The sequence below is a fragment of the Panthera onca genome, chromosome A2 (assembly GCF_046562875.1).
Source record: "Panthera onca isolate mPanOnc1 chromosome A2, mPanOnc1 haplotype 2, whole genome shotgun sequence".
Classification (NCBI taxonomy): Eukaryota; Metazoa; Chordata; class Mammalia; order Carnivora; family Felidae; genus Panthera; species Panthera onca.
The window spans coordinates 124,755,393-124,779,539 of record NC_138340.1 but is presented as its reverse complement, the minus strand read 5'-3'; the positions used below and the strand labels follow the sequence as shown (position 1 = coordinate 124,779,539).

At 41.8% G+C, this 24,147-nt stretch overlaps 1 protein-coding gene across 3 annotated transcripts in view; it reads right to left on the bottom strand.

Moving 5' to 3' along the window:
* Positions 1-5,387: 5,387 nt before the first annotated feature.
* The window catches only part of BMPER (BMP binding endothelial regulator), a 246,746-nt gene continuing 227,986 nt past the window's right edge, over positions 5,388-24,147 (bottom strand). For all 3 annotated transcript variants that reach the window (XM_060632862.3, XM_060632865.3, XM_060632863.3), the window contains 2 exons: positions 17,264-17,394; positions 5,388-5,712 (listed from right to left, as the gene is read on the bottom strand). In XM_060632862.3, the coding sequence (XP_060488845.2) occupies positions 5,531-5,712; positions 17,264-17,394 (313 nt within the window). In that variant the 3' untranslated portion in view covers positions 5,388-5,530. The remainder of the gene's footprint in view (positions 5,713-17,263; positions 17,395-24,147) is intronic.

Below are 24,147 nucleotides of genomic sequence, written 5' to 3'. Positions count from 1 at the left end.
AAGTACCCCATGTAAATAAGGTGGGGCTACTATCACCAAAGCGCTTGGTTAATCTCCATTATCATCAGCCGTTAGACAAAACCAATGCTCATCTATAGCCCATGGCCAAAACCAGAACATGGCAAACGGACCATTCAGCTCATTTCCCCATGCCCCCCATCAGACAGCTGCCTGCTTGAATTAGTAGGCCTGAATAACCCTCTGTCCTTTCCACCTTCTCTTTTTTCTAGGATTAGGAATGGAAAAAATGTACAAAGGTTAAACTAGTCATGGATAAAGTACATCACACACACTTGTAATGATGCCACCCAAACTGACAGAGTTGGTCCATGAAGAAGAGTCTTTATCTTATTTACCATAGTTAGGTGTAATTAAAAATGCTGGGATAGAGGCTATTAAGCATTACTGGACAAAGCCACTCAGTTTTTGGATGAATCATGAACAGTAACCATTCCCAATTTTCCCTTCTGCATCCTCTTTTACGGAGGGAAAACTAAGAGCAAACTGGAAAGGAATTTAAAGATGATCTAAAAGAATTAAAGATAATCTAAAAAGGAACCAACCAGGAGAGGTCAACTGATTTGCCCCACACCTCCATTCAGTACAGGGGGAAAATACATAAGATTATAAATGTAAAAGTTTTGCAAACTCGAAGTGTCTCAGATGTCTCTGCAAGTAATTTCACCAGAGGCAGGATGCCTAGGTGTCCTGATTCTTAACCCTGCCTATATGCTACCCAGCCTCTGTGTGACAGATAAGCAAAAGTGTGGCCCCAAGTGCTTAAACAGTGTGGACAAATTCAGAAACTATATTTGGAAACCAAGTCCCTTAAAAAAACTCCCTTTCCAAGTGCAGCTCTAAAGCAATGACCTGGATACCTTGGGTCCCAGATATTAAGATGTTTAGGACCCATGGAAAACAGTAATAACCACATTCTCTGGTGGTTCCAGAGAACACATTCCCAGCCAGTCAATATTATACTCTGTACTTATTCAGTTTACTCGAACAACTAAAGATGTCCCAGTAAAAAATCCAAATTAATATTTTAGCTGTCATGTATATAGGTAAAAGGAACACAAATGTTGTAACAGGCAATGGCAATATGCTGATTGTAAAAAATTTGGGGGTTTCTGGGGAGGAGCCAAGATGGCAGAACAGCATGGAAGTTTTTTGTGTGTCTCGTGTCCATGAGACACAGCCAGACCAACACTAAACATCCTACACACCTAGAAAACTGGTTGGAGGATTAACACGACAATCTGCACAACCTGAACCACAGAATTCAGCAGGTACCATGGTGTGGAGAAGTGAACTTGGGGAGAGAAGCCAGCGGCAGGCAGGGAGCTGCTTTTGCAGGTGGAGAGAGGACGGAGACTGGGGTTGGGGGGAGGGAAGGTTACGGGAAAAGCACCCCTCCCCAAAAGCAGCTGGAGAAAAAGTGGAAAATTGGAAATAGCCACAGGGACTAAACTAAAAAGGGAGAAAGGAGAAAGGAGAGGGTTTAAATTCCGTTAAGACTATAAACAAGGGGAGTGCAAAGTCTGCAACTCCTCAGCTCGATACCTGGCAGTGCTCTGGGGGGAAGGGCGAATCCCCAGGAACAGAATGGGGTCTGGGAGGCTCTCAGGACACACAGGGTAAAGCGGTTCCACTGCTGGAAGGACATTTGGTAGAGACTGTTGAAGGCACCTGGTCCCAGCAGACCCCAGAAGGCGGCCACAGTCGCTGGTGCTGGGGCAAGGTTGTTAAGGGTGAAGCCTGGTGCCAGATGTGTGGTGTGATTTTCCTGAAACGCTGCTGCTACACTGTCTCGCAAACTTTTTCTGGGGCGGGCTGGCACCTGGCCACAGTCTCGGGGCACCGGCAGCAGCAGGGTCCAGTGGGCATTCCTGGGTGCAGCCAATATTCGGCCATTGCTCAGTGAGACCCTCCCGTAGAGGGGCGGAACGGGTCAAAGCCGTAGTCCTTTGGAAGTAAGGGGCCTGGGAAACAGCCACATCTGAGATGAAACTCGGGAGAGAGGTACTGGGGCCTGGTCACAGAGAGTGAAAAAGCGGGGGGTGGACGAGAGCTGAAGACAGAGGACGGGTACACGATTGCTGATCCCGGAGAACAGACTGGGTAGCTGGGTGGCGCCATTTTCACCGTTCCCGCGCATGCGCATATGCACCTACGAGTGCCGCAACAATCCACCCCAGTAGGCTAGCAGCGCCATCTAGTGGAAAGCGGAGCTGTTACACTGAGCCCCGCCCAACTGGGCCAACTTTGCTCTTCAAGAACACAAGTCTCACTGCCGGCTTAATTTATGGACTCTAAAGGGCTACATACTCTGACTTCTAGGGGAAAACGAAGCAATTTCAGTCCTACTTCAATCTGTTAGCAGGTTCATCTATTCAATTTTCTTTCTTTTTTTTTCTTTTTTCTTTTTCTCTTTTACAATTCTTTTTCTTGAATACAGAAAGAGAAAAATTTATTTTTATTTTCAATTTTTATTAAAAATATTTTTCTTTAATTTTTATTACTATATTTTTTACTTTTGTGTAAATTTTTCAAATTCTACTTTACTTCCATCATTTTATTTTAGTCTACTACGGTGTATTCACCTTTTCAAATTTTCAAACAGTTTCCCTTTTTTTCTTTTTCTTTTTGTCTCTTTTTTGTTTCTTTTCTTTTTCTTGAATGCAGAAAGAGAAAAACTTCATTTTTACCTTCAATTTCTATTAAAATATTTTTATTTATTTTTTATTACTATATTTTTTGGTTTTATGTAAATTTCTTCAAATTCTATTTTACTTCCATCGTTTTATTTTAGTCTACTACAGTGCATTCACTTTTTCACATTTTGAAACGATTTCTTTTTTCTTGTTTTTTTCTTTTTTATCTTTTTTCTCTTTTTCGTTTATTTTCTTTTTTCTTAAATACAGAAAAAGAAAAAAACATATTTTTAATTTTTATTAAAAATATTTTTCTTTATTTTTTTCTACTATATTCTTTTCTTTACTTTTGTGTATATTTTTCAAATTCTATTTTACCCCCATCATCTCATTTTAGTCTACTTCAGTGTGTTCATTTTTTCAAATTCTCAAATGATTTCCTCCCCCCCACTTTTTTTCTCTAATCTGTCAAACCACTTTCAATACCCAGACCAAAACACACATAGGATCTAGCATCATCTATTCGATTTGTGTGTGTGTGTTTCATTTTTCATTTTAATATTTTCATTTTAATTTAATTTCAATTTTTCTACCTCATTAATTCCTTTTTCCCTTCAAAATGACAAAACGAAGGAATTCACCCCAAAACAAAGAGCACGAAGAAATGACAGCCAGGGATTTAACCAACATAGATGCAAGCAAGATGTCTGAACCAGAATTTAGAATCACGATAATAAGGATACTAGCTGGAGTCGAAAATAGATTAGAATCCCTTTCTGCAGAGATAAAAGAAGTAAAAAATAGCCAGAATGAAATTAAAAATGCTAGAACTGAGCTGCAATCATGGATGGACACAGCGGTGGCAAGGATGGACGAGGCAGAACAGAGAATCAGCGATATAGAGGACAAACTTATAGAGAATACCGAAGCAGAAAAAAAGAGGGAGATTAAGGCAAAAGAGCATGATTTAAGAATTAGAGAAATCAGTGACTCATTAAAAAGGAACAATATCAGAATCATAGGGGTCCTGGAAGAGGAAGAGAGAGAAATAGGGGTAGAAGGGTTATGTGAGCAAATCATAGCAGAAAACTTTTCTAACCTGGGGAAAGACACAGACATCAAAATCCAGGAAGCACAGAGGACCCCCATTAGATTCAACCAAAACCGACCATCAACAAGGCATATCATAGTCAAATTCACAAAATACTCAGGCAAGGAGAGAATCATGAAAGCAGCAAGGGAAAAAAAGTCGCTAACCTACAAGAGAAGACATATCAGGCTTGCAGCAGAACTAGCCACAAAAATTTGCCAGGCCAGAAAGCAGTGGCAGGATATATCCAGTGTGCTGAATCAGAAAAATATGCAGCCAAGAATTCTTTATTCAGCAAGGCTGTCATTCAAAATAGAAGGAGAGATAAAAAGTTTCCCAGACAAACAAAAATTAAAGGAGTTTGTGGCCACTAAACCAGCCCTGCAAGAAATTTTAAGGGGGACTTTCTGAGGGGAGAAAAGATGAAATATATACATAAAAAAAATTGGGGGGTTTCCTATTGTCTATTATATCTAAATAAAGATGTTAAAAATTGGCCAATTTGAAGTTGATATAGCTTACTTATAAAATATAACACAGCACATCTTGAAAGAGAAAATGCATTGTTTTAAATATTGAGCCCTTTATTGACTACACTGTGGAACATAGTATATTGAAATGAAACATTAGTGGGTTTTGTTTTGTTGACATTTTCATTTATTCAACTGAAAAAAAAAGTCAGGAAATTCATCTGATGACCAGTAGTAAACTACCTGTAAATTAGAGCAAATACAGAGACCAGTCTTTGTTTGGACTGATATTCAATCAACTGGTCAGAAAAGGCTTTCTTTTTGTAGAATCATGACGTATTAACAGTCACCAAATAGCACTGGGCTAGGAATTTCTAGAAATAATTAATGATTTTCATTTTACACATGGAATAGTCATAAAACATAGATGGCTTACATCAACTCATATTGGCCCATCCTTAATTGCTCTAAGATTCAGACAAATGGCTATTCTTTCATATGTTGTGCAAAACTTTCCCTAAATATCTGCTCATGCTCAATAAAACTGACATGTCACCCAAACATTCTTTAATCTCACTGCGACATATAAATGGACACATCCATCATACACACATGTATAATTAGGTGACTCAAGGAATATGCAAAGATGGCAAGAAACCATTCAATTCTTTGGTTATGCTCTACTGACAAATATATATTTCTTGGCAACTAGCCAATCGGTTTTGGAAATAATATTGGACCATGACCCAATAAAGTCTAACAACCTATCCCTTGCTTTACATGCATCATTAGGTCCTGTCACCAATCACCAGTCATCTCCCTAGGGCATACACTCCTTTCTTTGGAAGCATGAAATGCCCCTAGATAACTCTGCCCTTCTCCAGAGAAACACATTTTCCACTCAACTGCAAGTCTTGATTCAAAGCTAAAATTAATGCAGGCAGGCAATTTAGGTCTCTTAGAAAACTTCTTAGAAATGACAAATGTATGTGATGTTAAAGCCATCCAATATGTCTGCATGCTGCCTTATTAAATTACAAACACCTGGCTTATTTATACAATGTATCCAATGGCTTACAGATTAGGATCCTAGAAATAATACATGTCTTATAGCAAAAAATATACATATAATAATCCACCTATAGTTTATATAAATGATGAAATGTTTCTGAATATATCTATATATCTATATATGTACACATATATACTCTGTGTGTATTTGAAGAATCAGCACACAAATACCGCAGTCCTTCATTGGCTCTTCCACTTCAGTGTCAAAGACACCGGATTTCAAAGTCTTAGGAGCAGAACAAAGGTCACCGCTGAGGACAAAGAACTGGCTTGATGCACCTTCCCTTGTGAAGGACCAGGTTGGCGGGACAGTGGCAACCTGCGATGCACGGCTTATTGCATGGACCGATCTCATTCCAGTTGTCACAGGTCTTGGCACATCCCGGGCCACAGGTATCATACACAGCTCCATGCTTACACTGGGTGGCTGAGAAAAGGAGACATGGGTGAGATGTGGAGAAAGAGCCACGTAGATTCAACCTCGGCCCAATGCCATTCTGCAGGCTCATGTCACCCACTGCACTGGCTCGTCCAAATAGCAAACATCCAATGTTCCTCAAACACTCTGGGAATCACCTGCCCTTGAAAAAACAACATCAAAGATCCACCTTCTGGGCTAGTGATCTTCAAAGTAAAATAAAATGGAAAGCTTTTTATTCCCAGGGAAGACAAACTACCCATTAGTGACGCTACCGGGAAGTCTATGAGGTTATTTGGTTATTGAGAACAGTATGAAAAATCAACTCCAAATTGTGCTTAGAGCTATCAAGTTGTGATAAATAGGAATATTTTGTGCAGCCCCATCAATATTCAAATACACAGAATTACACATACAGGAAAAAAAAAAAAAACCTACCAAGCTTACTGGAAATACACGACATATTTTAATCATAGTGATCAATTTGAGGCAAATTAAAGCAAGAGTGGGGTAAAACCAAATAGGGAAAAATGAGATGAGTGACTGGAGAGAGGGAAGTAGGTGGCTGTCTGGCCACAGAGAATACAAAAATGACGAGCTAGCCAAATCATAACCAATTTGCCATCTTTGTTTGCTTAGAGCTAGAATGATTCTGACAATATTCTAAGAGTTCCTGAAAACTCATGAATAGATTTGTCAGGAAAACAAACATTCTGGGAGTTGTATGACATACAAATTTTCCCATCTGAGTTATTTCCAGTGACAAAGAGGCCACCCTTTATCCTCATGAGTAGGAATGTTGACACGTGTAGGGATTTAGAAGAGGGACTTTCCAAGAATACCAATAACAATCTAACCTTCATTTGAAGTCGCTCCAAACAAATTTAATAACAATGGAAGAGTATCAGTTTAAACACCTCTATTATAGCTTATGCAGTTTGCAAAATAATACCTTGCAAAGATTGTAAAGAATGTAATTGTAAAACTGAAAAATAGGACTGGTTTTTAAGCAAGTGGGCCTTATATCGAATCTTTCAAATTATATAGAGTTATCACAGAACATTCATGTTTGACCATATCTAACTTACAATAAGGCTCCTCAAATACCCATTACACTAGTTAAACACAAATGAGAAAAGGGATGCTGTGAAAAGAGTAGTCAATTATCACTCACAAGTTCTTCCATATTATTAAAAAACTGAACTGTATGAAACACAGAATTTTGAGAGACATCTGAGTCAAACCTACTTTATAATACTTGGCTCTATAATTATCATTTTTCTGTATAGATTTTAATTTCCATATTAAGCTTTGGCATTTCTATCCCTGTCCTAGTTGCCTAAGCTGTTAAATAAACTAAACTAACTGTTACCAACCACCTGTTTTGAACAAAGCCACTATATACGATGCTTTCTTGTTAGAGATACACGACATGATATACCAATAGAGGGATGGGTTACGGGAAGCTATTGCCAGCCAATTATATTGAAACATCAAATATAGTCTTATTGGTTCTATGCCTGACTTACTTTCCCCTTTTTGAGGTGTTTTCTCAAAGGTAACTTCCTATCCAAAACAGTAGCCTCACATTCTCGATTCCTTTTCCATATTTTCTTCTTTATACATATCACTACCATTTCTATCATTTGTAACATGTTTATTCTGTCTTCCCTCACTAGAATATACACTCCTTCAGGGAAGAGTTTTCATTGAGTCTCCCACTGCATCTCTAGCTCCTAAAGGGCGTTAGGTATGGAAGCCAGCAATACATACTTGCTGAAAAAAAAACAAATGAGTTATGAAACAGATCTAACTACACCAGAGAGCGGATTGGACACTTTCCATTTGCCCCTCTAGACCTACTCTCTTTCTTTCTTGAACCTGCTCTATGTCTGTGCTCTGTGTTGATCTCTAGGGATGATTTCAACTGGTTCACTTTTGAATGGTGAACACTAGTTGGCAATTGGAGGAAAGGAGAAGAGTGAGGTCCAGTTGCTTATTTCCTTAGCCCTCTCCTTCTGGCATCACTGTGGGCCACTGCACCCCTCAAACAAATGCCACTGTTCCTAGTGAGTAGTTTTCATACTCTACAGAGCTCTCTCTGTCCCCACTTTCTGACAGTCAACCCCTCCCTTGCTTCCTTAGGCCCAGGAATGATAACAGCCTCTCTGTTATGACACAGGGTATGATATAATAAAAAATAAATATTTAGTCTTTGTCCCTGGTTCCTGGCACATAGTTCCTAAAGTCCATGGACTCTCTAGAGTATTAAGGGTCTATTGTATGCTAATGACATGACTGGTGGCTAGGGGACCCTAGATAGCTTCAGGATGCGACTGGTCACCAGAAAGACCAAGGCATGATTAGAGGGTTGGCACTTTCAGCCCCACCGCCCAATCTCCAGGAAGGGGAGAAGGGGCGGATGTTGAGTTAATCACCAGTGGCCAATGATTTCATCAATCGTGCCTGCATAATGAAACCCTTATAAAAACTCCTAAATGACTAACAACAAGGTTCAGAAAACTTCAGAGCTGAAGAACATATCAGAGTACTGGGAGGGTGGTGTACTTACTCCCCTGGGACCGAAACTCCTATGTCAGGACGCTTCTGTCCCTTGTTGTATGCACTTCTTCATCTATTCAATGGTATCCTTTATAATAAACCAGTAATAGTAAACAAAGTGTTTTCCAGAGGTTAGTGAAATAGTCTAGAAAATTGTTAAGTCTAAAAGGGAAGGGGGATAGTAAGAACACCTCCCTCCCCCTGCTTTGCAGCCAAGGCACACAGAAGTGAGGTTAACCTGAGGACCCACTACTTGCAACTGGCATCTGAAGCGAGGGCAGTCTTGTGACACTGAGCCCTTAAGCCTGTGCAGCCTTGTGCTAATTCTGTGTAGTGTCAGAATTGAATTGAATTGCAGGGCATCCAGTTGGTCTCTGAAACTTTGGAGAATTGGTTGATATGAGAAAAAAGCCCCACACATCTGGTATCAAAATATTGTGAGGAAGAACAGTTCATTTCCAGGGCCCTGGGCTTTTCTTTGTTATTTTCCTACATCCTACTTAATCCTTTATAAGACATCCATCTATTAAACTTACTTCAATTGGTAAGTTTGAGTGTGCCGTTTGTTTTCTACCTGGATCCCAAATGATACAGTAGATAAGCAAAAACTTAGTATTACTCATTAATGCTACATTCCCTAACATCACCTCTATAGTGTAACAGTATTAAGTTGCTTCGGCTTTTCATAATTTAATCATATTTCTTAGGCTACCAGGAACTGCCTGTAGCAAAGTCAGTCCTGAGACCTAAGCTCTGCCTTGATCTAGAGCCATCACCTAGCTTGGTGAATGTTACTACATCCACCCCAACTTCCCCTGTTCTAGACACTCCCCAACCTTTTCTCCCACCTCTCTTATCTGGGTGAGCTGTCCCTTGACTGTATTCACAGAGCACCCGCTGCCCACCTCCATTTCTGCGTTTGCAGCATGAGATTATAATCCTCTCTCCAGCTTAATCTAGGCTACGAGAGGGAAAGGCTATTTTGTTTCTCTATTTTCGGCAATAGTGTGGTGTTTAACGTGTAGTAGGTACTTAGAGGACCTGCATCGATATATGGATGAGTGAGTGGGTAGATCAACATAACTATTCCTTTAAATCTTGCTTGCTTTTTGGATAATCTTTTGGCTTTTGATAGATCCCTTCAAAGTTGTTGTTGTTGTTGTTGTTGTTGTTGTTGTTGTTGTTTTGTTTTTTGCTTTTCAGTGGCTAACAGAATACCCTATACATTGTATATGCCTAATAATTTGGAAACATCCTAGCTGAATACCATATTCACACACAACTATATCCGAGTGTTGTTATGTTTCCATGGACCAATGGTGTTCAAAACTGAAAATCAGTTTCATCAGGGAACTTCCCGATACCTGACAACCCCCTTAAAAAACCTAGCCCAGGTTATTTTAATATGCAGTCAGAATTGAGAACTAATCCTATAAACAACCCCCACATTCATACTTCGGTCACAGTAGAGACTCATGTCTTTTTAGCAAATGAGAAGGCAACTATTTCCAAAGGGGAGGTAAGTGCACAATGGAAGCTCCTACTGTTTCCCATCATCTTGCACCTAAAACCCTACTGGAGCCCATCCTCAGCCTCAGAGTGCCCACCCTTCCTCATCGATGATTTTAGGTCATCTGCACAAGCACCCTTAACTCATCTCCCCACTGCCCCTGCTCCACATCTGCACCCATCCTTGATTGGCCATTCCTGTTTTCTGACCCATCTCCTCCAGGAACTTGCTCTATTCTTTGTCCTTCTCATTGAACATTAATCTCCGTTGGCTTTGCTTCCAAATATTACCAACATTTTCAGATCAACACTAATCTTTGACAAAAAAAAGATTTCTTATCAGACTTACTTTCTTCTTCCTTTTACCTCCAAACTTCATAAAAGACTTCAGTCATTATATCCAATTCCTCTGCAATTAATCAACATGGGTGATCTGTCTTTCTTTCTCACCTACCACTTTACTGAAGCAGTTCCCACCAACATTTTCAGTCATGACTATATCCACCGGCATCCCCACTCTCCTATAACCTCTCCACAAAATATTTGGCCTTATTGTCTACTTTATCTTTGGACATTGAATTCTCCAGGCTCTTCTGCTAACACTTGGAGAACACCTCTCTCTTGGGCTTCTTTGCCTACTCCCCTGGCATTACAAGTTCCAATGACCTCCAAGACTCTTCCCCTTACCTTACCTTGTCTTCTCTCTCTCTATCAGTTACTACAGTTTCATCTCTAATTTCTAGTTCTGATTCTCTTCCCAATCTATCTTATCATTTTCCAAGTCTTAATTCAAATGGCACCTCCTCCAAGTAGCTTCCTGGATCTCCCCCAGAATGTCCTTCCTCCCTCTGCACCCCACAGCACTTTTCACATTACAGTTATTTATTTGTTTTAATCCCCCATCTCCAGGGCAGCTGAAGTTCTTAATCAGAGAAGCTTATAAGAGTCCCCTGAGGATATTTTAAAAGATATTTCTCAGCCCCATTCCCTGAAGACTTTTGCTCTCATTCTGCATTGGGGCCCAAGTAGCTGTAGATTTTTAAATTCCAGGGGTCACTAGGACAATCATCCCCGGTGGAAGAGGGTGACCTGCCAAGGCCCAGGCTCCTGTGGGCAGAGTCCCTTCTACCATGACCCAAAGTTCTGGCACAGGACCAAGCACACAGGAGCAGCTTATTAAATGTTAGTGCCTGTTGGAGGATGACTTAATCTTAATGATGCTCCATCCATCATCTCATTTCCCAGTGTGGATTACATTTGGCTGGCCTTGAGTTCATTTTCCACTCAGCTGCTTCCAGAAAGCCTCTCTGAACTCACTTCACCCTCCAGATACTTTGTTTCCCTTGAAACCGTGCAAAGATCACTTGCAGTACGAAAACTTGATAGAATTTCCTCTTTCCTACCTATGTTCTTTCCTTTCCCCACATTCTCTCATAGACACAAGCTCTCCCATGTCTCATCCTCTCTCTGACCTCTCAATTCTTCCTTCTGGCTCTACCACTTAACTTCCTGATGCTCTGCTGTGACATTTCACCTTTGGCCAACTGAACACTGATTATTTCTCTCACGATCTACAGGGAGAAAGTAGAACGTAGAAAATGCAGAACCACTAGGGGGAAAAAAGGTCTTTTCTCGTTGAACAAACACCATTGCCATTTCCATTTCAATTAATAAACATCTCCCGCGTATCTGCCACGTGGCTGGCATTCTCTTAGGCCAAGGAATCAAATGTGAATCAGGTATCATCTCTGACCTCCCATTACAGGAGCCTGGGTTTACCACCGAACAGGTAAAGGTGGCCCATAAACAGATTTAAAAAAAATTTTTTTTAATGTTTATTTATTTTTGAGACAGAGAAAGACAGAGCATGAATGGGGGAGGGTCAGAGAGAGGGAGACACAGAATCTGAAGCAGGCTCCAGGCTCTGAGCTGTCAGCACAGAGCCCGATGCAGGGCTCGAACTCACGGACTGTGAGATCATGACCTGAGCCGAAGTCGGATGCCCAACCAACTGAGCCACCCAGGCACCCCTAAACAGATTCTTAATAAAATGCAAGAGGCACTATATCAGATCATGAGAGCAAAGTACCATGGAGGAGTAAGAGAGAGACATCAACTTGAGGTTAAGGGGATGTCAGCATCTAGGAAGACCTCAGAGAACAGAGCCCACTTAGGTCTTAAAAGGTGAGTAGCAGCTGTCAGACAGACTGTGGTGGGAAGAGCTCCCCAGGCAGAGAGAGGGCAAGTGTGGGATGCGGGCAACAATAAACTGCCCGGCTCCATCAGGGGAAGGGGGTCTCAATTTGGTAGGTGGGAGCACGGAATTTGAGGAGGGAGAGATGGGGAGACAAAGGCAGACAAGTAGGCAGGGGCTGTGAATCTAGGCAAGGGGGAGTCTTGGAAGGGTTTTAGTTAAGGGATGCCATGATTAGATTTGCCTGCAAATTGATCATCAACTGTTATATGATCCTAGAAAGTGAATACTGACTCCGACCCTGTTTGACTCTTCTGTGAATTCAATGTTTTTTTCCATATATATAAAAGACAAAAGATATATTATTTTCAATCGATTAAGCATCTGGCTCTGGATTTCAGCTCAGGTCATGCTCTCGCGGTTGGTGGGTTTGAGCCCCATGTCAGGAGTACTAACAGCGTGGTCTGCTTGGGATTCTCTCTCTCCTTCTCTTTCTGCCCCCTCCCTCTCTTTCTAAAAACAAATAAATAAACTTAAAAAAAATAAAAAGATAAAAATAAAACCTAACTGTGACCAATTTGAACATATGCATTTAAAGAAGGATTCATCTGGTTAAATAATTTAAAAAAGAAAAACCAGCCAACTACCAAAGTGATTAGGGTTGGCATGCATTTGTTCTCTAGGGGACACACAAGCAGACACTGTGTAATGTGTACAAGCAGCATTATGTGTTACTTCATGTGGTAACTCAGAAAAGCGCTGGGTGTTAGCTTTATCAATAAATTCAATAAGCACGGCTCTGTGCCCTCTGGAACCCCGCTGCCTCCATATCCCCTACTGAGTGTTGAAGATCCCCGTACTGACTTTATCTCCTAATCCTTTACAGGAGGCACCCAGTTGGCCAAGGAGAAGCTCACTGTGTATAATTAAAGCCATTGCTACAGCAAAGGGCTAGAACCACCTGGAATTTATAGAGACAAACAGAGGAAAACCTGCTCATAGAACCCAGCAGGCTATCTGATGTGCTATAGAAAGACACATGCCACTTCGAGTATCCCAGATGCTTTTCCACTTATAAAATGCATTACTGAAAGTGCACTGACAATTAGTGTGGGCTACAGGGAGATGTCAGGAAATCTGCTGAGAATGGCCAAGTAAGATGTGAGGGCAAGAGCATAACAAAGTTACGGTCAGAGACTACCAACTGACAACTATCAGTGATAAGGCACAAATGAATAGAAATCGGAAAGACCTACATAACAAATATTTGAGTAAATTAGTTGATGCTTATGTAAATACGCAAATAAATATATACTCATATTTGACTATATTTTTCCACAGTGCTCTTGCTGGTCTGTTTTCATAATGATTAACTACAGAGGCTGTGAGGCAAATTTACCTGGGTTTCATTCCCAACCTACTCATTTTCTAGCTCTGTGGCTTGCAGCAAATCACTTAAATATTCCAAGCCTCAATGTCCTTATCCGTAAAGTGTGGGTAATAGAATGCTACCGTATAGATTATAATGCAGAATTAACAACATAAAATGTCATAAAAGTGCTAGTGTAGTCCTTGGGGCAAAGGAAGTGCTTAGAAAATGGTGAATGTTAATATAAACGGTCATTATTAAACTTTTATTCTAGACCTTTACGATGGTCCTTTGCATAGCATATTATATTCAGTAATTCACATGCTAAGCTTGAGCTCCATCAGTCCTTTTTGCCACACGCAGTGGGCATACGCTTTGTGCTAGTAGTCATGATAGTGCTAAAATCCGGGCTACATTTGGAAATGTCACTTGCTCATTCAGAGTTTCTTGCCTGGCTGGCTTCTTATTGGTTCAACCTCCAAGCTTTTTACTCTGGAAAATTTCTCTTCTCTGTATTAAGTGCCCTTACGTGCTGTCATAAGTCGAAAAGATCTGGAAGCTAAAAATAAGTAAAGGGTACTCTTATAGTCTTCAATATTCCAGATCAATTGGAAATGAATCCACTGAAAGATGCTGCATGTCTCCATAAATTTATTTTTCATGTGCCAACTGTCAACCTGTGCAAGTTCATTGTGTGTGTGTGTGTGTGTGTGTGTGTGTGTGTGTGTGTATGTGTGTAAAGGTTCCCCTGCAACTGCACAGAGTTATACTTCACTCAGATGACTCCATTAATTTTAAGTGGTAAATGAAATCTTTCGAGAGCCATATTCCTCGTCCATTAGAAAAGTAATTTTAGCTCCTGAGATTTGGTCCCTGAAATCAAGGGGAATGCGTAGTCCTCAAATGGTGCACCCAGACGGTGCTAAGTATAGCTGTGGGCTGGGAAGAGAGGACTCCTATATTCTGTATCTAATATAAGCCTTACCACAGCACCACCACAGCTAATGAAGTTTATAAGTTTCTTCAGAGCCCTAAATTACAGCAGGATGGATGGATGGGACGTGGCTCCGTATATCTTAGTCTTTTTCTGATAGATTCAAGGGAAGGAGGACTCAAAGGAGAGAAAGGGAGCTAGGAATATTCAAGGTGTACTAAAAGGACCTGGTCCCACAAAAACATCACTTTTACTATGCTACCCCACACTGATGCATTAGGTGAGAGGTAAGCCATTCCGTCTTACTTTTTAGGAGCCTCAACCACACCATGTTATTGAGATAGGGAACCTGAAGGACTCCATAAAAATCTATTTTTTGCTCCCTTTCCTTCTTCTATTCTTGCTAGGACCTGCACCCCTGTCCTGCACATGCCTTACTTTATGTCCTCCTTGTAAGGGATGAGGAATTAATGATTTCTTTGGAATCTTTCAACACAATAGATAATACCTAAGGAATGATAGGGTGAAGCCATCATGTTCATATTCCAGATCACTGGCATTAGACATCTTGAGGATGCCAAGGTCCCCTGGCTTCAGGGGATACATGACTTATGATGGACATCAGGACACTGTCCTTGTTCTGACCAGTTCCTGTATGCCCAAGAGGACATGTGCAGCAGACCACAATCATCAGTAAAAACTCCAGACCCCTAGCAAAGATGAGATTCATCTTCTACTTCCTTTCTGAGTCTCCCGGATGCTCTGTCTGTATCTGCTGTCTCTGTATCTTCAATAAACTCTGCTCTCACTTTCTGCTGGCTTGAGTTTGCTTTCCATCCTGTGTGAAGCCAAGGACCTTCTTGGCTGGCCCTGCAGGACCCCCCTCTGCATCCTCGGACCCAGTCCACCAGGATCACTGTGAGTTATTTTTATCAAATCAATACTCCTTTCAGAAGGGCAACATTGATAGACATTCTTGCTGTAGAAAGTGAACTCAGATACAAAGACTGGACTTGGGTTTGCAGAGAAGAGAGCAAATTCCAAAACGGAAGTTAGAAGTAGGTAAAAGGGCTTAGTGCTTTTCATGGACACAGACAAGTGATTTTGTCAAGGGGCAGCTTGGAGAAGTTTTAGTAACCCCCAAATACCTGTCATCCTACTCCCTCAAAGCCACCCAAGTAGGCATAAAAATTAACTCAGTGGTTTCAACTCTGGCTACAAGTCAGAATCACCTGAGAAGTTTTAAAAGCTATATAAGGCCAATTAAAACAGGATATCTGGGCATAGGTTTCTTGTTTATCTTGTAAACTCCCTGGTGACTCCAATGCCCAGCCAGACTGAGACTCACTGGTCTAAGTAAACAAGATGGCCACTCAATGAAAACACAGCCTCAAGGCAATCCTTCTTGACCTCTCTTCCAGCCAGGTGACCTCCACCAATATAGACATTCTAGAGTTAGCAGTGCCATGAACTGCCTTTTTTCTAATATCAGAGCTAAGGTTATTAGGATTAGTGTAGAATTAGTGCAACCCCCCTGTGTCTTCATTCCAGGCAAATCTGTCCCTTTTCGGAAAAATGTCTGCCAACCCTTGAAGTAAGTGACAAATACTCAGCCATCTCCTCTCCAGATCTAATTAGCAGCAGTAGCTTCTATGAGGTAGACACTCTTTCAGATGTTTCACATACATATCACTGGTGCGTATCACTCTGCGTCACAGATATTATTGTAAAATTCCAAAATATATTGGGAATCTCTTTTCTTCTCTCCTCATATACTGCCTCCATCTTAATCCAAGTCACCATTGTTTGTTCACCACCACACTCCTGCCTGGTCACCTGCTTTCAGTTTGCCCCGGCCAATCTATTCTCTACACAGTAGCCTGGACACAGGGTGATGTTTAGAAAGCAGAATGAGGCTTGCTCAAAGTCCATCAGTGGCTTCCACTACTCTTGGAATAAAGGCTACCACCCTCCCAAGACCTGCAAAGCCCTGCACGATCCAGCTCCTGCTTCTACTCCACCCCCATTTTATGCTTCTTTCCCCTGCCCACCATGCTTGAGCCACACTGACTCCCTTCCAGTTCGAGAGCATGCTATTTTATTCCTGCTTTATGGTCATAAAATATGTTTCTTCTGCATAGAATTCTTGCCCTAACTCCCTTCAATCCTTCAAGGCTCCTATCATCACTACGGAGAAGCCCTCCCTTGTCCCCATATAAATAGCCACCCATTCCCTCTCCATTTGTCTTTTGTTGCTCTGCCTTATTTGTTTCCTACATCACACTTAACATACTTAGCCAGTATTTTCTTGTAGAGTTACTATTTTCATCTGGTTCTCCTTTTGGACTGCCAGCACCTCAATGACAAGGGCTTCGTCTCTTAAGCTACCAGAGTACTCACTGTGTTCAGCACAATGCCCAGCACGTAGACACTTTGTAAGAAATAATTATTGAATGAACAAAGAAGTCCATTTTACAGATATCCAATAAGCTAATTAACTTGCCTGAGATCAAAGGACTATAACAAGTATTATAGAAATCTGTCTCTCAGAGGCAAAAGAATATTCTGCTAGGGTTTAACAATCTCTCCCTTTCTCACACAAACACACACACACACACACTTATCCTGAAGACCTTAAATGACTGTAATCATCATGAATATTCTTTGCGCCACATATAACCTTAGCCACAGCTGTGACTGTCCGTGTGCTAAGTACATCCAGCTGATAGCTTGAGGTTGAGAGGATTTTGCAACAGTGGAAATCCTTAAATTGTTCAAATGTGCTTGTCACAAAGCATTTCTCTTAAGTGCTTTCTATCCTGCCTAGTGGGAAGCCCTTGTGTTTTATCAAGTTGCAATCCAGTTGGACTATTGATGGAATTTCCCTTTGGCCAAGGGAGAATGTGGCCATTCGTATCAGAGAGTCTCTTTCATTGCTATTTTGGGGATTGTAGTGAACTTCTGATGGATGGATCCACCGGGAATTTCTCACCTGCACAGTTCTGCTGAGGCTCCCAGTGGACACTGATGCCTTCTCTCTGGCAGGCCCGGGTATATGCCAGAAATGACTCGCAGTAACAGTTTTTATGGACTGGACATTCACACATGTCTGTCACACAGGACCTAAGGAACCCAACAGAAAGAAATGAACATGTAAAAATATCAAATTATCAAACACCGTAAGCGTGACTTGCAGGAAAGGGTAGGTAAGTGGGATGTCAAACATTGATTGGCCATGAAAGTTTGCTAATTCACGTTGGAAATCTAAAAATGGCATAAAAGTTCTCCATGAAACCTTATTGGGTACCTCTGAAGAAGGTGATATTAGGTTCCCTTTCTTCTAGAGGATTGTCCAGTAGAACTTTCTGCAAAGACGGAAATGTGCTATAATCTCCACTGTCCAAAGTAGACTCCATGACCCATATCTGGCTGTTGAGCACTTGGGATGTATCTAGTGTGTGTGAGGAACCAAATTTTTTATTTGATTTAATCTTAATTGACTGGGATGCAAATAATCAATATGTCTAGCGGTTGCCATGTTGGAAATGCAGCTCTTAGACTACAGTCACCATTCAAAGTGCTGCCATTTTGTGAATAGCTCTAATACAAGAATAATAGTTTCTACTACAATATAACCAAAATAGTGCCCAGTATGATAAAAGTATAAGATCCCAGGGCTTTCTGAAGACATACAATTAAGATTCGCTTTGGCAATATCTTAGAATCTTAGTCTCTTGAGAAACACTGATGCTCATTCTTTAGAATGTGGGGTGACAAATTCCAAATAAAGCAAAACTTCCAGGCCTCGAATTAGACCGAAAGATAAAGAAGGTTGAGCCAAGGTCTTCATAGCTTAAGTTTAATTTTTTTTTTAATGTTTATTTATTTTTGTGAGAGACAGAGATAGGGCATGAGTGGGGGAGGGGCAGAGAGAGAGGGAGACACAGAATTAGAAGCAGGTTCCAGGCTCTGAGCTGTGAGCACAGAGCCCGACGTGGGGCTCGAACTCACAGACCGTGAGGTCATGACCTGAGTTGAAGTCAGACGCCCAACTGACTGAGCCACCCAAGCGCCCCTAGCTTAAGTTCAAATGTGGAAATGATGGGCCAGGACATGAAGAGAACTGAAATAGGCTTCAACATAAACCAACAAATTTTCAAGCATGTTGACCGCAAAGACACAGTGATGACCTTACGTTGGTGTGTAGTATTATCGTTTACAAAATGCTTCCACATGCAGTCTGTCACTGAGTGCTACATAGGACAAAGCACAGTCCCTATTTTATAAGTAAACAGGTCATTTTACAAATGAATACATGGGCCCAAAGTCACGTTAAAAAGAGGCAAAAGGGTGGACTAAATTACATCCCCTGAGACTACTGCTCTTCCTGTTATTCCACAGGACCACCTTCATCTTCACCTTCCAGCAAGTTTACTCCCTAACAATTCTGACTTAACAGTAATGCAAGAAGCCCTCAAGATTAAGAACATGAAGCTACCCTTATTTTTTTCATAACCCTTGCCAGCAAAACCTCTTCCTTGCAGAACCAAATTCAAGGCTGAAAGCAAAAACAATTAATAATAATACTCAAGATTACAAACAGCACAGATGATCTTGAAAAGTGACCAGAATATGATAATCCACTGTGAATATGCCAGCATTTTCTCTTGGCATGGGACGTGTGTACACATCTGATTACAGAGAGCAGCCAGCTAGCTGTGTGTAAGGGCTGGAGCGCTGCCTGCTCCCAACAAGAATTAAATGGCAGAAACCATATTAAAGAATCAATAGACTCACCATCTCCCTGCAAAGATATTACAGCCCAACTCTCGAGGACACAGCCTTGGAAATATGAACTAACAGGGACAAAAGAGGAACAGAACTGAAACCTAAGGAGCCTTCTCCATGTCATCAAGTGAGAAATTATTTGGTGACTGATGACTTAAGACAGAAAATTATTTGATGACTGATACAGGACAGGAAAACAGATCTCTCTCTTCTCCGGAATAATCAAGACTGCGTATCTTCATACCTCCTCCCACGTGCATTACAGAAATCCCATGGAATCCTGCTCACTAGAAAACCCTTTCTGGTACCCGACACCACGCTGTGCCTTTAAATTTGTGCAGAGCCTCCAGGCTTCTGACAAGGGCAAACGAAAGCCTGTTCTTAAAACTACGACGGCCTCTAAATGTCTGACTATGAACCCTCCTGAACGCCACGATCGCGATTGCCTTTGTTGTTTTGATTTTTATTTCAGACCAACCCACACCCGTCACATTCCGGCGCAGACTTTACATTACGGCCACATTTGGGCTGCTGGTGCTGACCTCTCAGCCCACCTCTGCTTCACTCCCAGGACTTCTGTAGTCCACCCTCTTCCCTGGCCCATAGGGTGCGGGTCCCTTTCTCTGGCATGGCTCCCATTGATGTGACGGGGATAGAGTGGGCGCCGAGGGGGCCTGGTGGAATGACGGTCCTTGTGTGGGAAGAAGATGGTCTCCACACGAGGAAACGTGTCCCCCGATTTGAAAAAGCATCTAACGTCACTCTGTAAAATTGTGTGGACAGTAAACAAAATTTAATTTGGGTGAAGGAAGTGAATGTTTTCCTTCTTTTTTATTTCTACCGGGTGTCTTAGGAAGCTATTTATACAATTTAAAATAAATTGCGGGCAGCTACATCCAATTCATCGAGACTGTTGGGAGAAAATGAGGTAGGCACACATTTAATGTTGAAGCACACATTTACTAATCACTGCATATAAGTATTCCACCTCCACAATATGCCACTCACTACGCAGATGCAGTCAACAATGTATCTGCCCTTTAAAACTAAGGACGACTCGAGCTTCTTCTATTACTTGGCACTCATGAGGAACAACATTTGAGGAAAAAGCATGTGTCAAAGCCACCCATCGCTTGAAATATTTCACATATATTTAAAGGCTTGAGAGATGTGTTTTGTCACGGAAGTTAAAACTACAAGATGTCTTTTTTTCACTTGTCAAGCTGATGAGTTTTATACACAAAATTGTACCCAGGGTTTGTGAAAGAATGGAGAAATAGATGGTCCCTACTCGGTGGGCAGAGTATGTAATTGTTAGCTCTCACATCGGGCATTTTGCCGTCGTCAGCTCTTACGCGGACTGTCTCATCTAGTCCACACGGCAATGGGACGTGAGGCAGGTCTTATTACCGGCCCACTTAACATCTGGGGAGACTGCAGCTTGGAGGTGTTGGCTTGCTCAAGGTCACACGGCTGATGACAGATCTGGAACTGCAAAACCAGGACTGTACTTCAGGGCCTTCTCATCTCAACACCCATAGTAATAAGGACGACTGCATTAGAAGATCTTTCTAGGGGACAATTGGGCAATACTTATGAATAGCCCTAAGAAAGTTCCTCCCTTTGGCAGGGAAATTCCGCACCCAAGAAAATAGTAATGCGTGTGGACAAAGATTCTACAGACGGGGGTTTTCATCATAACGCTATTTGAAATAAAAAAGAAGGCAGGAAGATGGCCTGTAATAAATTGCCTATATGTTGCCTAAATTGCCTATAATAGAGGCCTAGTTAAATACATTTAGGTGACCTCTATATCCTGCAGACATTGCAATGATGTTCTGGAAATACATTTTAAGATATGAGGAAACACGGAGGAAATATTGACTGAAAAAGAGCAAAACTGTGCTTCAGTATTGCGTGAAAACAAATAAGAAAACAAAAGTAACTGAAAACAGATATGGCCAAATGTTCACAGCGGTCTCTAAGCGGTAGAATTGTGGCTGTTCTTATTTTCTTCATATCCGAATTTTCTATAATAAACACATATCACTTTTCTAAAATGATAAATCAACAAAAAGAGTAACATGAGACATATTAATATTCCAATCAGAATTTACGGACTAGAGTGAGAAAATAAAGAATAAGGAATGGGAGGAAATTAAAATATCCATTTGTAGGTCTTAGTTGCTGAATATGTCTCCAGCTAACATTTTCCAGTCTGTACTGGTCTGTGCCTCCGACTCAGGTGTTGATTCTATTCACCGTGTGTTATTCTCAGACTCCCACCTCATTGGTCTACTGACGCTATGGACTTGACATCCAGATGGATGGAATGGATAATGGGATAATTAGGTATGCTTCTGCTGGAAGGAATTTATTAAGAAGGAGGAACTTATTAAGAGAAGCAAGCATCCTCAAATGCACTTCAAATTTCAGGGTTGGGCAAAGCAATTGTTATTCAAGTGTTCAATTTGTGTTTATCACACTTAATAGTTCAGTATGAGAAAAAACTCTAATTTATGACACAGTGGAATTGAATTTTTATATGTTAATGGAAGATTGTTGCTCTTCCCCTAGTCCGTGTGCACCAATACTGCGCATTTATATTCATGTTATAGGATGTGTAGGAGAATTTTATCACTCTTAGTAGTTAGTAAGATTTATGGCTTTGGTTTCCCTGCTTTCATGGCATTATTCTGTCCCAGTTATGTTCTGTTCGATGTTGAGCTCCTGGTCAGGAAACACAGCTGCCCAGCACTCCAGGGGGAAAACACAGGTTGCATTACAATAGAGCTTTTCCAGGGAAGCTCTACAGGTAATACAGAATAAAGGCCCGCCTATGCAAGCCCTTTAAAGCAGACTTTCTGTCACAGGAGCTTATGAATGTATCTAGAAATGATGTTCTGATTTATCCACCCTGCTCCTGGCACCTTTCCTGACAGCAGAGAGGTACAGGCAGGATTCTTGTTCCTTGGGGCACACATAGCTGTGCAACGCAGTGACATGGAGACAGGATGCCAAGGGGCACGGCAGGGTGCTCCCGAGCTGGTGCCGTGCCGGGCAGCACTTTGTCACACACCAGCTTCCCCCTTCTCTAATTATTTCATGTACGGTTGTCATGTCTCAATCAGACTCTTCAAAGGCCTCTCCTCACTGCGTCCAGCACAATACTGTCAGAACCCACCTGGGGTCAGTTCCCTCCCTGAAACCCAGCTTATCTAATTTACCTGCAAGGAAGCTTGCACCATCTTCTCCCCTCCATTAGGTCACAACCACTGCCTCGTGCAAAGCTCTAGAAAGAAGCCACTAGCCACACGGAGCTGTTTAAGTGGAAATTTACATTAACTACGAGGAAATAAAATTTTCAATTCACTTCCTTAGTCACGTTTCAAGTGTTCAATGGCCATGTGTGGCTAGTGGCCACCATGCTGGACGGTGCTGATCTACACAAGTTCCGTCATGGCAGAAGGTTCTAATGGATGGTGGTACCAGGAGTGCAGCTCCATCTGTGTTGGGAAACCATTCCTGCTCTCCTCAGAGAAGTTTGTAGATGTAGTGATACCAAGATCACTCACTCCTACTCTTACTGGGCACCTACAGAGAAAGTTCAAATTCAAGGTCACTGGCGATCTAGATCATCCCTTTTTCCTCCCCACCCATTCTTTTACCTGGGCATAGGGAATGTCTCATTAACCCTCAGGCTTCCTTCCACCTAGCCATTCCTGCCTTGAATGTGCTTCCTTCTTTTCCCCACTGGAAGAATCTGATGTCTATCCTTTAACATTCAGTTCAGCTGCTCCATGGCGCTTCCTGACTGGCCCAAGAAAAGTTAGCCCCTTCCTATTGGGTCCTATCCCCTCTACATCTTTATCCTAGCACATACCCTCTGAATCCTAATTACCACTTCCTCTGTGCGGGGGGGACTGTATCTCGTTCATCCAGCCAAACAGTGCTTTGAACAGGCAGCTCAGTAAATATGTGGTAAATCACCCAAAGAGCGAATAACAGTCTGATAACTTTTGCCCAGCTTCCACAGGGCCACAGTTGGACACTGATATTTGAAGAGTGTGAATTCCACCCTTGCCCAATCCTCGGCCAGTGCCTAACCCAGCCCTCCACCTGGGGCTGCTCACCATAGCAACCTCTGAACTAAGCTGCTTCCACAGGAACCTTGCATTTTCATTTTCAACTTCTTACACTCCTCTGCTGTATCCCAGAGGATTTTCTTTTTAATTTAATGAATGGCAGAATAAAGAATTTGATCAGAGAAGTCTGCCTTCATGACACACTTTCAGAAAAGCATATATTCAATATCATAAGAACAACCTATAGCTCTTCGTGTTATTAAAAAGGCAAGCCTCCAATACTGCTAAAATCAAAACATCAAACATCTCTCTGCCTCCTAGCAACAGCAGACCGAGTAGTTTTCCCTCTGCTTTTTCTGGCATGAAGGCCACCCCTGTCAGAGAGAGGTAAGCGTGCATGCGTTGGCTACCCAGAGTTTTGAAAGACAGATAGATTAACCATTGGGAACTCTCCACACTGCTTCTGGGAGAACAGAAGGGCAAGCCAAGAGTTGCCACAGCCAGCACCATCTGGGAGCCAGAGGCAGAGCTTTGGCTCTCCCCTCTGCCACCGGGAAGGGTCTTTGGCTGTACTATGTTGTTCTATTTGGAAATCAGCCTTCCTGAGAACAACAGTAGAACATGGCTACATCTGGACGATCACTAGAAAACCACACTGGGGTCATATGGCTTTCCTTGCTCCATGTATCTAGGAAGTTCACAGAATCAGGGGAAAGCATCTCAGGTTGGTTAGTGCCTGGGCGTCCCTGGGAAAAGGGGAAGGGAGAGAATTCAGGAAATAGTCCTGGCTGGGTGGACAGAAGTGTGTTTAACTACCAAGAGACTATCAATAGAGACTATTAATAAATCCACTTATACTTTAATCCTTGAAATTCTGCCCCGACCTCCCTAACCTGAATTGCATGGAAGTTACTAGAGGAGGTAGTCATACGAAGGCATAGCCATGCCACATTAGACCTAAGAAAATAACTTCATCCCTGGCTTTCTAGTGCCTACATCTGCT